Source organism: Ornithorhynchus anatinus, chromosome 21, assembly GCF_004115215.2.
Source record: "Ornithorhynchus anatinus isolate Pmale09 chromosome 21, mOrnAna1.pri.v4, whole genome shotgun sequence".
NCBI lineage: Eukaryota > Metazoa > Chordata > Mammalia > Monotremata > Ornithorhynchidae > Ornithorhynchus > Ornithorhynchus anatinus.
This window is the reverse complement of record NC_041748.1, coordinates 13,315,994-13,334,218: the sequence shown is the minus strand read 5'-3', so window position 1 is coordinate 13,334,218 and position 18,225 is coordinate 13,315,994. Positions and strand designations below refer to the sequence as shown.

General features: G+C 47.9%; 1 protein-coding gene across 1 annotated transcript in view; it reads right to left on the bottom strand.

Annotated features, from left to right (window-relative positions):
* Positions 1-330: 330 nt before the first annotated feature.
* KIF25 (kinesin family member 25) overlaps positions 331-18,225 on the bottom strand; it is a 32,270-nt gene continuing 14,375 nt past the window's right edge. Inside the window, 8 exon segments of the mRNA XM_039910076.1 lie at positions 331-574; positions 1,399-1,554; positions 2,402-2,571; positions 4,173-4,233; positions 4,236-4,312; positions 6,002-6,178; positions 8,506-8,655; positions 15,240-15,314. Coding sequence (XP_039766010.1) covers positions 417-574; positions 1,399-1,554; positions 2,402-2,571; positions 4,173-4,233; positions 4,236-4,312; positions 6,002-6,178; positions 8,506-8,655; positions 15,240-15,314 — 1,024 coding nt within the window. The 3' untranslated portion in view covers positions 331-416.

Here is an 18,225-nt window from a genome sequence, read left to right as displayed (position 1 = left end):
TTATTATTATTGTTATTATTTTTAAGCCCTGGGGTGAGAACGTGGATTAGTATCCATGGCCATCTGACTCCCAGGCCCGTGCTCTACCCACTACAATAAATCCCACCAATGGATTAAAGCAACATGGCGTAGTGGCTCAGTTACCGCATCTGGAAAATGGGGATGAAAACCTTGAGCCCCATGCGGGAAAGGGACTGTGCCCAACCCAATTTGCTTGTCTTCCCCACCCACCCCCAAGAATTGAGTACAGTGCCTGGTATAGAGTAAGCGCTTAACAAATACCACCACCATCATCATCATCATCATCCAAAAGAAGTGTATTTGTGCCTGCAGGTGGAGGAACTGGCTCTCTGATAGAAAATTCCCAGTCCAGTGGGAGGAAGTCCAGGGTCTGGCCTCTCATCCGACCTCCTCCTTCATTTTGGGGTTCCGGCCACGGGCCCGCTCCTCCTCTTGGCTCGGCCACGCTGGACTTGCCTGGCCCGGCTCCCGAACCCCAAGGACTGCACCGTTTCCGCCAGAGCCCTCGGGCTGGGGGACACACACAGCATCACCAACAGCTTCGCCTCGCCCCCTAGTCAGGAAAAACAACAACAAGCATGGAAAATAAACGTCCCGTGGAAGCAAGGAAGGTCGACCTGGCCTCCGACCTCCCGCCCACAACCCGTCCCTGGCCTGGAACGCATTCCCTCTTCATATCTGACAGACGGGTCACTCTCCCCACTCTCCCCGACAGTGTTCTAATCCCGGCTCTGCCACTTATCGCCTGTGTGACTTTGGGTGAGTCACTTGCTTCCTCTGGGCCTCAGTCACCTCATCTGTAAAATGGGGATTAAGACTTTGAGCCCCGCGTGGGACAACCTGCTTACCTTGTACCTACTCCAGTGCTTAGAACGGTGCTTGGCACATAGCGAGCGCTTAACAAATGCCATTATTAATGTTATTATTATCATTAAAGATATATTGAAGGCACATCTCCTCCAAGAGGTTCTTACTAAGCTCTCATTTCCTTTTCTCCCACACCCTTCCGCACGGTGCTGCCTTGCGCGTTTTATTCAGCACCCCCTCAGCACCAGAGCACTTAGGCTCATACGTGTACTTTATTTCTACTAACGTCTGCCTCTCCCTCTAGACTTTGGGTAGGGAAGGCATCCGTTATATCGTCACAGTGTACTCTCCCAAGCGCTTAATTCAGCCCTCCGCGCACAGTAAGTGCTCAGTAAAGACGACTGCCTGGAAAGACTGCCCATTTCTAGGAAAAGGAAGCCGATCTAGGCCTGAGATTATTAGATTCAGAAAGTCGGTGCTTCTCCCTGCAGGGAGCTGAACAGATCTGGACGCGTCCAGACGTCAGTTCTTCAGCCGATGAGGGAGAGAAAAGGAAAAGGCGGTACTCGCCGATAGAGTCCTGGAGCAGGTGGGTGAGTCTGCTGTTTCGATACGGAACGTGAGCCTGCTGCTTGGATAACGCCCCCAGCACGTCGGCCAAGGCGGAGAGGCTGCGGTTGATGAACGAGGTCTCTCTCAGGGCGGCTCCCGTCACCCCCGACGTCCCTACCGCGACCCCGGGAAATAAGACCAGCGGAATTCTCACCCGCCTCGGGCCACCGGAACGGGCCGACCGGGTGGCCCGAGGGCGAATCCTCTGGGTGTTACCATCCTACGCCAAGAGGCACCAAAGAACTCGGCTTTCCTGAGGGTCCTGTCCACATCGGCTGGTTTCATTTCATAAAATAGGGTCAGAGAGAAGCAAGGTGCTCGGGGGAAAGAGTACGGGCTAAGAGTACGAACCCTGGCTCCATCAGTTTGGCTGCTGACTGACCTTGGATGAGTCACTTCACCTCTCTGTGCCTCAGTTTTCTCATGGCTAAAATGAGAATTCAATACCCGTTCTCCCTTCTACTAAGAATGAGAGCCCCACGTGGGAATGGGATTGTCTAAGATTCGATTAACTTGTCTCAAAAACAGTGCTCGATACATAGTAAATGCTTAACGCGTACCAGTATTACTCTATTATTATTGTAATATTCAAGTTCTCTCTCTTAGAGAAGAGAGGCAGCATGGCATAGTGGATAGACCACAGGCCTGGGAGTCAGAAGGTCCTGGGTTCTAATTCCGGCTTTGCCCCATGTCTGCTGGGTGACCTTGGGCAGGCCACTTCACTTCTCTATGCCTCAGTTACCTCATCTGTAAAACGGGGATGGAGACTGTGAGCCCCACGTGGGACAGGGACTGTGTCCAACCCGATTTGCTGGTATCCACCCCAGAGTGTGGTACAGTGCTCGGCACACAGTAATCACTTGACAAATACCACAATTATTAATTACCACAATTAGAGAGAAGTGAAGGTGGGGTTTAAAGGAAACCCAAATGAATAACGCTTCTGGAAAAGCCGACTCACCAACGCATTCGCTGCCAGCTAAATCCACCAGCTGTAATTTGGTCTGGACCCGCTTAAGTTTCTCCGGAGCCTCACTGAGACATGGTGCGGGAGGAGAACCTGCAGAAGGAAGGACAAGCTCGTCGCTCCGGTCGGTTGGGATCGGAGTGCGGGTCAGGAAGCAGCCCGGCCTAGCGGAAAGAGCATGGGCCTGGGAGTCGGAAGGTCACGGGTTCTAATCCTGACTCTGCCACGAGTCGGCTGTGTGACCTTGGATAAGTCACTTCACTTCTCTGGGCCTCAGTTCCCTCATCTGTAAAATGGGGATTAAATCTGTGAGCCTTAGGTGGCACAGGGGCCGTGTCCAACCCGATTATCTTGTCTCTACAGCACCACTTAGAACAGGGCCTGGCATAGAGTAAGCACTTCACAAATACCATAATAATTTCTGTTACTGTCATTATTATCACTCTTCCGTCTACCCCAGGCACAGGGAGTAAGTGAGAAACGCAACGGGTAACATTTGGGGAATGCAAAAAAAAACCCAACAAACCACTCTTGGCCCCCGCTCACTTCTTACGCTGGCCTCAGATGGGGGACTCCAGGTACTGTGTCTAGCCTGTAATTCTCCTGTGCTGAATACAGTGCTCTGCACATCGTAAGTGCTCAATAAATACCACTGATTGTTTGTGGCTGGATGGGGGAGTGGCAGGGCAGTAATTAGTGATTTACCTTACAAAAATGAGAAAAGGAAGGATCCTTGTCTAACATAGAGGGGATAGAAACAACACCCCAAATCCAATCCGATCAGTCAATCGTATTTATTGAGCATCGTATTTACTGAGCACTCACGGCGAGCAGAGCACTGTACTAAGCACTTGGAAGAGTAACGATATAACAAGCACATTCCCCGCTCACTATAAGCTTAAAGTCTACGGGGGAGATAGACATTAATATAAATAAATAAAACTACAGAGAGAGCCGTAAGTGCTGTAGGGCTGGGAGGGGGGATGAATTAAGGAAGCAAGTCAAGGCAGTGCGGAAGGGAGTGGGACAAGAAGAAAGGAGGGCTTAGTCAGGGAAGGCCTCTCAGTGGAGATGTGTAGTCAGTAAGGTTTTGAAGGCGGGGGAGAGTAATTGTCTGGCAGATATGAGGAGGGAGGGCGTTTCAGACCAGAAGCAGGTTGTGCACAAGAGGTCAGTGGCGCGATAGACAAGAGTGAGGTATGGTGAGAAAGTTGGCATTAAAGGAGTGAGGTGTGCAGGCTGATGATTGTCACTCTTCACAAGCAGCATGGCCTAGTGGAAAGAAGCTGGGCCCAGGAGTCAGAGGACCTGGGTTGTTGCTCCAGCTCTGTCAATTGCTTGCTGTGTGACCTCGGGCAAATCACTTAATGTCTCTGTGCCTCTATTTCTTCAATAGTCAAAGCAACAAGGTATAATGGATAGAGCAGGGGCCTGGGGGTCAGAAGGATAAGGGTTCAGATCCCAGCTCCACCGCATGTCTTGCTGTGAGACAGTGGGCAAGTCACTTCTCTGGGCCTCAGTTACTTCATCTGTAAAACGGGGATTGAGACTGTGAGCTCCACAGGCGACAGGGACTGTGTTCCACATGATTTGCTTGGATCCAACCCAGGGCTTAGTACGGGGCCTGGCACATAGTATGCGCTTAACAAAGACCCTGATTATTACTGTTATAAAGGTGTGACACTGGAGGGAAGGGGAAATGGCAATCGTAACAAGAAGTCAGCATTCATCAGTGGTTCAAGAGAGAGATTCGCCGGAGCCTTACCGAAGCTCCAAAGAGGTGATTTTTGTCAGGGTCAGTGTCACGACCAGATGTGAGCGAGAAGGACCAGTGTTGGCTGCTTGGCTCTCAGCTGCAAACCTTGACTAATGAGCTCCAAAGGTTCAGCCACGCTCGTGACCGACCTGAGGGGTCGAAACCCAAACAAAACGCTAAGGGCCCACAGGTCCCCACGTCCACGAGACCAGTGACAAGAATGAAAATGGCTTCTTGGGCTAAATGACCAAAATTACATCCCCTCCTCTGAGGTCTTCCTGCTTTGGGGAAGCAGCACGGCGCAGTCGATAGAGAGGGGCCTGGGCTCTAAGCTCGGCTCCTCCACTCGTCTGCTGTGCGAGTCACTCCACTTCTCTGGGCCTCAGTTCCCTCATCTGTAAAATGGGGATGGAGACTGTGAGTCCCGCATGGGACAGGGACTGTGTCCACCCTGATTGCTCGTATCCACGCCAGTGTTTGATACAGTACCTGGCACGAAATAGGCACTTGACAAATACCACAGTTGTTTTTATTATTATTAAGAGAGAGCACAGCCCCATTTGTATGTGGATGGAACGTGGGTGTAGAGAGGCTAGTGGTCTATAAACAGCTAAGGAGAGGAGATCTGGCCGTTGCTACTCCGGGGAGGTTCTTTATCCTGCTCGCCTTCCTCTAGCCTGAGAATTCTTGTTTCCTTTCCTCCTTCGGCCTTAAGAAGAATCCAGGGCCTCCCCAGTCTGGGCCAGATCATATGGCCAACATTGAGGCCTGTGCATTCGGGGAGAGAGCTGGGTCATGAGCCCCCCAAGTCAGCGGGGTGGCTTTAGCTCTGCAGGGAAGAAGGCAGTCACTCATTCATCCATTCGATAGTATTTATTGAGCGCTTACTATGTGCAGAGCACTGTACTAAGCGCTCGGAATGTACAATTCGGCAACAGATAGAGACAATCCCTGCCCGATAATGGGCTCGTAATCTAAACGAGGGAGACAGACAGCAAAGCAAAACAGAACAAAAAAAATCAGATATCATCAAGATAAATAGAATCATGGAGATACACATCATTAACAAAATAAATAGGGTGATAAATAACATATACAAATATGCACAGTGCTGAGGGGAAGGGAAGGGGCGGAGAGCAGAGGGTGGCTGGGGGGGGGAAGGGGAGAAGCAAGAAAAGGGGGGGCTCAGTCTGGGAAGGCCTCCTGGAGGAGGTCAGCTCTCCGTAGGGCTTTGAAGAGGGGAAGAGAGTTAGTTCGGCAGAAGTGAGGAGGGAAGGCATTCCAGGACAGCGGTAGGACGTGGGCCAGGGGTCCAGGGCGGGACAGGCGAGAACGGGGGACCGTGAGGAGGTGAGGGGCAGCGGAGCGGAGTATACGGTGTGGGCAGTAGAAAGGGAGAAGGGAGGTGAGGTAGGAGGGGGCAAGGTGATGGACAGCTTTGAAGCTAATAGCGAGGAGTTTTTGTTTCATGTGAAGGTTGATAGGCAACCGCTGGAGGTTTTTGAGGAGGAGAGTGACATGCCCAGAGCGTGGGCAGGACAGGGCTCGAATGGAAAGAAACTTTGTTTCCCTCCCCGATGCCCTGAAAAATGGGCTTGGTTTGGGTTCAAGGAACTGAATGTCATGGCCTCTGAAAATCCCTAAAACTTGGTCCCTCAGCTGAGGACTTGATGTAAGACTGGCAACGGGAAGCTTGATGTGAGCAGGGATCGTGTCTACCAACTCTGTGTACTTTTTCGATGCGCTTAGTCAAGTGCCCGGCACAAAGTGAGCACTCAATAAATACCACTGATTGACTGATAGTTAAGGTTTGTGCTCTGTGTGACTGTCATACTCACACGTAGGTCAGCAGAGGGACCTCACTCTTTCCGTCTTTGGTTGTGATAACTTCTCGCTTGACACCCAGCACTGTTCCAGAACTGTCTTTGGCCAGGAGATCCCAAATCTCATTGTTATAAACTTCCACGATGGAGACCTCAACCCAGTGGCTCTGGGAGGGAGTTTCTGAAATGAGCCTGGAAAAGAGACAGAGAGAAGGATGAAACAAATCTGAGGCCCAGAAGCCCTGCTTTAATATCTTTAAACCGGTCACTCATATTGCATCGTGATTATAGTGGATGCTCAACGCTTAGCCCAGAAACCAAATTCTTTGAACGGAGAGCAGTGTTTTGGCTTAATGTCAAGGTCACCAAATAGGAATGTCCATAGGTTTTAAATAACGCATCCAATGAATGAATGTTTATCATTATATTGTACTCTCCCAAGAACTTGGAGAGCTTTGCACACAGTAAGGGCTCAATAAATGCAATTTAATTGAATAAAAGAACATTCTCTGCCCACAACGAGCTCACAGTCTAGAGAGCGGTGTACATTTACACATGGTTGGCAGCTCTGGTTTGGATGGCGAGAACGGGGCGGGGCGGGAAATGTTATGGAGGGAAAACTGGCAAAATTTAGCCGCAGAGTGGAAGTGCAATATGGCCTAGTGAAAAGAGAAAGGGCCTGGGAGTCAGAGGACCTGGGTTCTAATCCCGGATCCACCACTTGTCTGCTGTGTGAGGTTGGGCAAGTCACTTTACTTCTCTGTTGCCTCAGTTACCTCATTTGTAAAATGGGGAGTAAGACTGTGAGCCCCACCCGGGACAGGGACTGTGTCCAACGTGATTAGCTTCTATCTACCCCAGTGTTTAGAACAGTAATTTACAAACAGTAAGCACTTAACAAATACCATTTAAAAAGTGAGAGTTGAAAGAGAGCGAGGAGGCTAGGATCATGCTAAGGCGTGAGGTTCGGAGATGGGAGGGATTGGCAGTGGTGTCAGCCGCGGTGGGGAAGTTGGGTGGAAGAGGATTTCGTGGGGGACGATAAGGAGTTTGGTTTTAGACATAATGAGTTTTAAGGCCTGGGGGCGGGGGGGGGTCTCCACATGGAGCTGTCTTTCCGGGTATGAGGCAATGCCAACACTAGAAGTCAGGGAACGTGGGTTCGAATCCTAGCTTTGCCACCTGCCTGCTGTGTGACCTTGAGCAAGTCATTTACCTTCTCAGTTACCCCATGAGAATGAAGACCGTGAGCCTTATGTGGGACAAGAACTGTGTCCAACCTGATAATCTCTTATCTACCCCAGCCCTTAGTTCAGTATCTGGCAGATAGTGAGCACTAGTCTGCCTCCCCACTTCCAGAATGTGAGCCCATTGTTGGGTAGGCATTGTCTCTATCTGTTGCCGAATTGTACTTTCCAAATGCTTAGTACAGTGTTCTGCACACAGTAAGCGCTCAATAAATACAATTGAATGAATGAAATACCCTTTTAAAAGAGATGTGGAAGCCTTCCTTGTAGAGGTGATAGATAGTAGAAACAGTGGGAGCCGATTAGCTACGAGGCAGTTCATGGAAACTGGGAAGAGTAGGGGAGCCAGAAGGATACTTCTTTAGTTCCTCAATCAACAACTTCGAATTGAATTCAAACCCAGCCCCACGGCTGTGGAGAGGGCTTTTCGCAAACTCTCCTCTTGTGCCCCTCAGGGAAATCACGGTAATTATTGAACTCTTTCTGAGTGCAGAGCACTGTGCTAAGTGTATGGGAGAGTACCTTACAACAGAGAAGAGCTGAGAAGCAGCATGGCCTAGTGGAGAGAGAGCAGGCCCGGGACTCGGAAGGATCTGGGGTCCAACCGCGGCTCCGCCACTCGCCTGTTGCGTGACCTTGGGCAAGTCGCTTTACTTCTCTGTGCATCAGTTACCTCATCTGTAAAATAGGGATTAAGACTCTGAGCCTCGTGTGGGACAGGGACCCTGTCTAAACTCGTTAGCTTGTATTTACTCCAGGGCTCAGTACGATGCTTGACACACAGTAAGAACTTAACAAATATCAATTAAAACAAAAACAAAACAGAAAGACCAGAGTCGGTAGACACATTCCCTGCCCACAAGGAGCTTACTGTTAATAATTCTACTAATAATATTACCGACTGTGGCATCTGTTGATCACTGACTCTGTGCCAGGCACTGTTCTATGTAATGGGGTGGATACAAGCAAATCGGGTTGGACAAAGTCCCTGTCCCACATGAGGCTTACAGTCTTAATCCCCATTTTCCAGAGGAGGGAACTGAGGCCCAGAGAAGTCAATTGACTTGCCCAAGGTCACACAGCATACACATGGCAGAGCTGGGATTAGAACCCAGGTCCTTCCGACTCTCAGGCCCACACTCTTTTCCACTAGGCCACGTTACTTCTCCGGTCTTACGGTCTCTCCAGAGTTTACAGTGTCCCCGCCCCCTTCCTCCCCAGCTCCGATGTCTCCCCGGTTGAACTCCTCCCTCCCTCATTCCCCAGATGTACCTGAAAAGCTCCTTGGCGACCCTGGGGATAATTCCTACACTGTGCTCAGTTTCCAGCAGAAGCGCAGGATCATCTTGGGACTGTGCCCCCAGCATCGTGTAGCTCTTTCCACTTCCCGTCTGTCCGTAAGCCATAATGCAAACGTTGTACCTGCAAGTCGGAGGAGGAAGGGGTAGTCAACCTAAGGCAGATCTGTCAATGGGAAGTTCTATGGTCGGACTAGGCGAGGCTTGTGTGTGGTCTGAGGCATTTGTTCCCCACCCACCCCGCTCTCATCAGCTGAGAGAAAACTGGTTTCTCATTTTGCCTTCCTCGGTCTAACAAGCTTCACTGAAAACTGGATTCAGAAGCCATCTTGCACGCTTTCGACGTACGTTTTATTCACTGATTTCTTCCATGGGCTCTCAACACTTCAAAATTCACGGTCACCTGAAAAATGACATGAATCTCTTCCTTGTCAGTCAACAGTGTCAACTGCCTACTAATTCCAGGGGACTCCTGCATTAAACATTTCGATCCATCAGTCGGTGTGGTTTTTACTACGTGCAGGGCCCTGCTCGGAGCGCAGAGGAGAAGATAAGCACTTAGTACAGTGCTTTGCACACAGTAACCGCTCAAAAAATATGACTGAATGAATGACAGAATTGGTAGATACCAGGTCTGCCCACAAGGAGCTTAGGACCTGTAATTACTAATTGTAAAACTAATGACTTGCGTTTACCCTAGTGCTTAGAACAGTGCTTGGCACACTGTAAGCGCTTTAACAAAGACCATAATCATCACCATTGCCTTTAAAGGAAAAAAACTGAGCCTGCGATTACGTGCTGCACTTTTCCAAAAGATGCGCCGGCCTGGAGTTACAACCATCTCATGGCCTTGAAAAACTAGCTATCAACAAAGCCTGTCACATATTATTTCCACAACATCAGGCTGCTCATGACAATTAAACTGTCTGAATTGAGGATTTTCTGCCTAGCGATTTGCTTTTAAAATTCAATCTCCCAGTGGCAAATGCCAAACTGATCGCCTGTTTATTTCCCAGACAACTGCTCTTTGGGAAAAGCAGTATTCGACTTCCATCGTTTCCATGAATCCAGTCCCGTCTCTCTGTTGTTTAAGGACATTTGAGAAGCAGCATGGCCTCGAGGAAAGGGGTCAGGCTTGGGAGTCAGTAGATTTCCCATCTCACGAGCCTGTAACCTTAGCCTTAGCTTCGACTCATCCCTCTCACTCAAACTACATGTTCAATCTGTCACCCTGTCCGTTCTAGCTTCACGACATCGCTAAAATCCGCCCTCTCTTCTTCATCCAAACGCCGATCCAACCACTTATCCTATCCCACCTTGACTACTGCATCAGCCTCCTTGCTGACCTCCCTGCCTCCTGTCTCTGCCCACTCCAGTCCATAGGTCACTCTGCTGCCCGGATCATTTTTCTACAGAAACCTTCAGGCCGTGTTTTCCCCCTCCTCAAGAACCTCCAGTGTTTGCCCATTCACTTCCACATCGAATTCCTTACCATTGGTTTGAAAGCACTCAATCACCTGGTCTTCTATCTTATTTACCTCACTGATTTGCTACTATAACCCAGCCCTCACACTAATGTCAATTTACTCACTGTAAACTTCATTTAACTGGCTGGCCACCCCTTCTCCAAAACATCCCTCGTCGGCCTGGAGCTTCTTCCCTCTTCATACGTGACAGACCACTACTTTCAAAGCCTTATAAAAATGGCATCTCATCTAAAAGCCCTTCCACAACTAACCTCTCATTTCCCCTACTCCCACTATTTTCTGCGTCACCTATGCACTAGGATCTAAAAATGTACTCTTTTAGCTTTTGATAGTCACCCCACCCTCAGCTCCACAACACGTATGACAAGATCCATAATTTATTTGAATGTCTTTCTTCCCCTCTAGACTGTAAAGTCACTGTGGGCAGGGAACATGTCTGCCAGCTCTGGTGAATTGTACTCTCCCAAATGCTCGGTTCAGTGTTCTGCGCATAGTAGGCCCTCGATAAATGCCACTGACAGAGAGATTGACTGTTTGATCATTCCATCCGGGTTCTAATCCCCACTCTGCCTTTCGCCTATTGGGAGACCTTGGGCAAGTCATTTAACTTCTCTGGGCCTCATTTCCTAATCTATAAAAATGGGGATACGATAGGGAGTTAGGTACCCATTCGCCCTTTCCCTCAGACTATGAGGTGCACGTGGGATAGGAACTACGTCCCATCTGCATATGTTGTATTGACCACGGTGCTTAGCACACAGTAAGCACTTAACCGATACCACAAGTGCTATTTTGTGACTTGCCTCTCAATAATGTAACTCTGTTGAAAGGCTGATCCGGGTACAATCCTGAGTGGTGGAGGGAGGACAAACCAAGGTTGAGGGCTTGGAAGGGCTTTCCGGGAAGGGCGGGGAGGCTACGTCATAATTAGGGGAGAAAAACAGGGCACGGGATGAACTATTAGTCCCTTGACTGTCTTAATTGGAGGGATTTCTGGCAAGGGTCTCCTGGTGAATGAAAGGCTGTTCTCTCAGGGAACTTGAAAGTCACTGCTCGGGGATGACATTGGTGGCAAAACCATGGGCAAATCCTCAGGAAGCGAGCAGCATGGCATAGTGGATGGAGCTTGGGCCAGGGAGTCACAAGGTCATGGGTTCTAATTCTGGCCCTGCCACTTATCTGCTGTGTGACCTTGGGCAAGTCACTTCACTTCTCTGAGCCTCAGTTACCTCATCTGTAAAAGGGGGATTAAGACTGTGAGCCTCACGTGGGACAGGGACTGTCCAACCCTGTGGTACAGTGCCTGGCGCCTAGCAAGTGCTTAATAAATACCATAGTAAAAATTATTATTATTCTTTATAACCTCCAACCCTGTTCTGCAGAGGACAGCCCCATTCCAAAGCATATCAATCATCACCCCTTGTCCTCCTCTGACCTGTGAGATTTGGGGACACAGCTGCCATCTCCATTTTACAGGTGGGGAAAGGAGGCCTAGGCAAAGGGGCGTTTGTCCCAAGTTTGGGGGAAAGAAGACAGGAGGAGAGTTTGAGCCTCCTGGCTCACAAGCTCTCTCCTCTATGCCAAGCTGTCTTCTATCACCCCACCTCTCTTTCCTTCTCGGGGCTCCTCGGCCTCAGAAGGGCTAACGGGAGCCTGGTTGAAGGTGGAAAATAGTTGCCGATTAAGTAGAAAGAGGAGGTTTTCCTGAGTCCAAACAGAATACAAAACCCTGAAATCATTTGCAACAGTGAAAAGTCACCTCAGGTTGATCAGTTCAACCTGGCTTCCCAATTCGAGCTATTAACTGCTGCTATTTGGGGGCCAAGTGCTTTGAGATAAATTGTACGAAAGGGACCGTGAAAGTTTAATTGTGATAGGTTTGGAATCTGGGCTAGATGGGGTTATCAAAAAAGGCTTTGCAGTGCCGCTAGGCTTAAGGCAGAATCAATCTCCGGGATCAACATTCACTGAGATGAAGAAGATAATGAAAGTCAAAATTTAAGAAAAGAACTAATCCATGGGTCTGTTAACTATTTTGTTTTCTCTCCCCCAGTTGACAAATCTCAAATTTGGTGTAGGTGGCTGTAATAGAGAGGTAGAAAAAGAATTGCCAACCCCCGCCACTTTTTCTGCACCACTTCCAACCCACTCTCTCAGGATACTTTAGTCATTTCTTTCACAACCCATGATCTGCACTAAAAGGATCATTTTTCTTTTAATGTGGGGAATCTTCAGACCCCTTAAAAACTCAAAGGAAATTAATGCGCAAAGGACAGCGGAGTCTAAGAATAAAAATAGGGTCTCCTCTTTCATATTTTTAGTGGAAAGGCCCCTGAGAAAGGCTTTTCCTATCGCTATGCCTTTCGCCTTTTTGGAATCTTCTCCTGCTTGAACGGGGGGCGGGGAGGCCCCCTGAGAAAGAGACAGGGGTTTCCTTTACCACGGCAGAACACTTCCTAATTGAGTTTGGAAGCCCTCTAAGAAATACTCCATACACATCCACACCCACATAACACATTCTTCATCGACTGTTTTATAGATGAGATTAGGAGTCTTCTGGCAGGTACACTATGTTCTTTAGAATGACTAGAATATGTGGGCACTTAATTGTAATAACAATGGGAACGATTCTGTTGTTGCTAGTTGGACCTAAACTATGGGTGAGTAATCAAAATCACTTATCTGCCCATTCAGTGAAGCTTCTTTGTATGACGGAGATATTTCCCAATGCACAGGATTGGAAAAATCTATTCCTTGACTTGTATCTCCAGGTAACACGTAGCCATGGAAGATGAATGATTGTTCAGTCAACTGATTTTTTTCTTTTGGCTAATGCATTCAATTAAGAAAACCCAAATCGCTCCCACATGTCAAAAGAGCAGTCCTTTGAAGTCGGGAGGAAATCACATGAGGTTTCCAAAGGCAGAAGCTACTCTCTCTCTCTTTCAGAAGGTACATGGTGAAAATTTGGTTCTTATTAAATACTTCAGGTTCCAGAAGTAAAAGAGATCATCTCAGTGCTCTGGGACTGGTGAAGAGTCTGTAACTTTGACCTGAAGCCATGTACTCATTGCTCTCCTACACTCTATATGCTTCAACCGATAAATCAGTTTTCAAAATGCTTAGACAACATGTCGACAACACACTCCGTAGCAAAGTCATTGCTTTGACTTTTGCAGTAGCACGATAGACGCTGTGGCTTAGTGGATCGAGCCCAGGCCTGGGAATCAGAAGGACCTGTGTTCTAATTCCAGCTCTCCCACTTGTCTGCTGTGAGACCTTGGGCAAGTCACTTCATTACTCTGGGCCTCAGTTACCTCCTTTGTAAACTGGGGATTTAGACTGTGAGCCCCATGTGGGACAGGGACTTTGTCCAACCTGATTAACTTGTATCTACCCCCGTGTTTAAAACAGAGCTTGGCACAAAGTAAGCACTGAACAAATACTATTATAATTATTATTATATGTTGGCACATCAAATGCACAAGGTTTTTTTTTTTAGTTTAAAAGCTGCAACTGGGGCAATGATTATATTTTCTAATTTGGTTAAACTTTAGGGAAAATTTCACTTTTGAATGGTTCACCTTCAACAGTAGAAGCAGCAAGATGTAGCAGGTAGAGTCAGAAGGGTGTCAGAAGGTCATGGGTTCTAATCCCGGCTCTGCCACCTGACCTTGGGCAAGTCACTTCACTTCTCTGTTCCTCAGTTCCCTCATCTGTACAGGGGAGATTGAGACTGTGAGCCCCACGTGGGACAGGGACTGTGCCCAACCCGAATGTGTCTGTTTACTGTTGTACTGGACTTTCCCAAGGGCTTAGTATAGTGCTCTGCACACAGTCAGGGCTCAATAAATATGACTGAATTAATGAATGATTTGCCTGTATGTGCTTAGTACAATGCCTGACAAAATAGTAAGTGCTTAAATACCATAATTATGATTATTATCTGCACGACAAGTTTTTTATTATAATATTAGTAACAACAACAATAATAATAATCGTGGCATTTGTTAAACGCATTCAAGTGCCAGGCACTGTACTAAGCACCGGGGTGGATACAAGCCAATCGGGTTGGACACGGTCCCTGTCTCACCCGGGGTTCACTGTCTCAATCCTCATTTTACAGATGAGGTATCGGAAGCCCAGAGAAGTGATCTGTCCAAGGTCACGCAGCAGACAAGTGATGGATCCGGGATTAGCACCCATGACCTGATTACCCAATATTACCCAGTGTTCTTGGGCAACATTACTCCCGACCGGTGTTTCCAAATGATACAAACTGATAAAAAGGGCTCTTATACTCCCAGCTCGCTGTAGACTCCCTGAGCCAGGGTTCTGGGGGGTGTGGGGCGTCTGGTCTCAGCGAGAAGACAGGGGCCCCCTATAAGAGGGGCTGATATTGGGGGCCGGTGACCCATAGAAGCACCAGACTGTCTAGGGAGCGAGGAAATCCTCCGGAAACAGATGTGAGCATCGTGACAGCCAAACCTGCCCAATAACTCACTTCTCTGCAGTTTGGCTCCTTTCGGTTGACGCTGGGGGTGACGCAGACAATTCAGTCACTCTGTCATATCTACTGAGTGCTTACTGTGTGCAGAGCACTGTACAAAGCACTTGGGAGACTACAATAAAACAATATGAGACACATTCCCTGCCCACAACGAGCTTACAGTCGAGAAACAATTACAGAAAGCTCGTCACCCAAACGCGCTCCGCTAGCTCAGCTGACCCGATTGAATTCTTCTGAATTCTTAAAGCTACATAAATCCAATGTGGCACTGAAACTGTATCTTGACAGATGTTTTTAAAATTTAAGTTTCCAATTTTTTTTTGGTTTAATCTTAATTTTTAATACACATTTCAGGGTGTAGAAGTGGAGACAAACTGGCTATAGCCTTCAATATCCACGCCCTAAAAACGCGGTGACTAGAATAAGAGGTCGTGGGTTCTAATCCCGACTCCACCACTTGTCAGCTCTGTGACTTTGGGCAAGTCGCTTCATTTCTCTGTGCCTCAGTTCCCTCATCAGTAAAAGGGGGATTAAGACTGTGAGTCGGACATAAGACAACCTGAGTAGCGTGTATCTGCGCCAGAACTTAGAAAAGTGCTTGGCACAGAGTAAGCGCTTAACAGATACCACAATTATTATTATTTATATTACCCTGAGCAGTGCAAGCACAAAGTTCCCTTCACAGAATCATATTAAAAATTCTCAACTCACCCGTCTAAGAGGGATGTGAGTAGGGGGCATACGTCGACAAAGATGGCCTTTTGAGACTCCCCCTGACTGTAAACTCTGAAAGACAAAAATGAAATGATTCATCAGTGGTGGAAAACTGAGGATTTACTTTAGCAACTCAACGCCCGAAAGGAGTGACAAAAATCAGTTCCCGTTATAATGGAGACACTCGCTCTGGGGAAGAATCGAGGCTATAGGGTCGGGCCTGCCATGGGAAAATAGACACCGACTCTGTTTACCCCCAGGAGGTGGGGTGAATCATCAGCTTGGCTCCCACAACATTTTTGGCAGGGATTGCAGCTGTAGCTAGCCCGCCCTGCCCCTTGGAGCTGGGGAAGAACTCAGCTGGGGAAGAAAATGGCAGCTCCACCCTTCAAAGCCCCTCGCCGCTAGCAAAGCCGCATCTCCAGGGCCAGGCTGGGTTCCTCTCTCCCCGACCAATCTCCCTCTCTTGCGACATGGAGGCTCCTCTCGTCCCACAGCGATCCAGGGCCCAGGCTGCTCTTTCCTTCGGCCGGATTCCAGGAGGGGGCCTCATCTCTGCTGGGGCTTTTAGGACTACGAGCAGGGTCTGGGTTCAGTGGGAGGATCCCCTCTCCCTCACGAGGCCCTCACCATTTTATTTCACTCTCATCAGGCAAGAAGATCAGGCGGAGGCTGGACAATCCCACATTTTCATTACAGCGTCAGGTTGTACTGGACTACAACAGCTGGATTGGGCCTAATCCAGGGTGGTTTAGTAGTTAGAGCACGGGCCTGGGAGTCAAAAGGACCTGGGTTCTCATCCCGGCTCTGCCACGTGTCTGCTGTGTGATCTTGATCAAGTCACTTCACTTCTCTGTTCCCTCATCTGTAAAATGGGGATAAGACCGTGAGCCTCATGTGGGACATGGACTGTGTAAACTTGTATTATCCCCAGTGCTTAGAACAGCGCATAGTAAGTGCTTACCAAGTACCATCATCATTATTATTATTATACTTGTTAAGGGCTTGGTCTACACCCAGCATACAAAGAGCCATAATTATTATTATTATATTTACTTTGATTTATCCACTGTTAGCTCAAAACTGCCAAAGGCTTCTACTTAAACAGGAAACTCAGTAACGGGGCATTAGTGGAGGTAGTAATCTAATAATAATGATAATAATGGCATTTAAGTGCTCACCATGTGTCAAGCACTGTTCTAAGCGCTGAGGTAGATAGAGATTGAATCAGGTTGGACACATGATGCTGACAGTCTAAGTAGGAGGAACAACCGGTATCGCATCCCTAGTTTAAAGTTGAGGCACAGAGAAATTAAGCGACTTGCCCGAGGTCACACAGCAGGCAAGTGGCAGAGCCGGAATTAGGACTCAGGTCCTCTGACTCCGGGACCCATGCTCTTTCCACTTCTTCCCCCACTAGGCCTCGCTACTTTTGGGGTTTGGTGAACGTTCACACTGAATGCAGTGTCCTGCATTAAGGGATTGCGAAAGCACAGCAGGAACACTGAAACCCATTTCCTGCCCACAGAGAGCTTACACTCTAACAGGAGAGACAGACATTCTAATCCTAATGAGTTCTAATCCTGCCTCTGCTGCTTGTCTGCTGTGACCTTGGGCAAGTCACTTAACTTCTCTGTGCCTCAGTTACCTTATCTGTAAAATGGAATGAAAAATGTAAAATGGGGATTGAGACTGTGAGCCCCATCTGGCACAACCTGATTACCTTGTATTTATTCCAGCACATAGAACAGTGCTTGGCATGTAGTAAGTGCTTAATAAATGCCATCATCATTATTACACTATTTACAATATCCATGTATACAGATATTTACTTGCATAATGGCCCCAATTCTTTGAATCATTTTTGAAACTCAAAAACAGGGTGGGGGGGCCGCTACATGGCAAATTAAGTCTAGCAATAAAGGGAGTAGGAGAAAAAAAGAGGAGAAGAAAAGAGAAGGGGGAAAAGGAATCAGTGCTCTCCTTTCTATCTCACCTAGCTAATTTCCTACTACAACCCAGCACGCACACTTTGCTCCTCTAATGCCAACCTGTACTCACTCTACCGTCTCATCTGACTCACTGCCGGTACTTTACCCGCATCCTTCTTCAAGCCTGCAACTCCCACCCGTTTCAAATCCGACAGACGACCACACTCTCCATCTTCAAAGCCCTACTAAAAAATCAGGCCTCCTCCCAAAGGAAGAACCCCTCATTTCCCCATCTCTATTTGCCCCTCATTCTGTGTAATTTATGTAAGTAGGTCTATACCCACTAACCACTTTGATATTTATGCTAACCCCTAGCCATATAGCACTTAGGCTTATATCCTTAATAATAATAATGGTATTTGTTAAGTGCTTACTATGTGCCAGGCACTGTTCTAAGCACTGGGGTGGACACAAGCATATCGGGTTGGACAAAGTTCCTGTCCCACGTGGGGCTCACTGTCTCGATCCCATTTTACAGATGAGGGAACTGAAACCCGGAGAAGTGAAGTGATTTGCCCATAGTCACAAAGCAGACAAATGGCGGATCTGGGATTAGCACCCACGACTTTCTGACTTCTAGGCCCACGCTCTATCCACTAAGCCATGCTGCTTCTCTACTCTTCTCTTATACTCTCTTATATTCTCTTAAACTTCGCTTCTCTTAGACTTTACCGCTTCCCCTAGTTGAAATTAGTTTTTGTGTCAGCCTCCCGCTTTAGACTAGTAAGATCCTTGTGAGAAGGGATTGTTCTATTGTACTCTCCCAAGTGCTTAGTACAGTGCTCCGCACACAGTAGATGCTCAATAAATACCACTGACTGATTGTTGTGAAGGGAATGTGTCTGTTTATTGTTGTATTGTCCTCTCCCAAGGGTTTAGTACAGTGCTCTGCACTCACTAAGTGCTCAATAGATACAACTGAATGAATGGATTAATGAGGAAAATCCGATGCGGTTTGGTGACAGACCGAATGGGGATTAAAAGAGCATAAG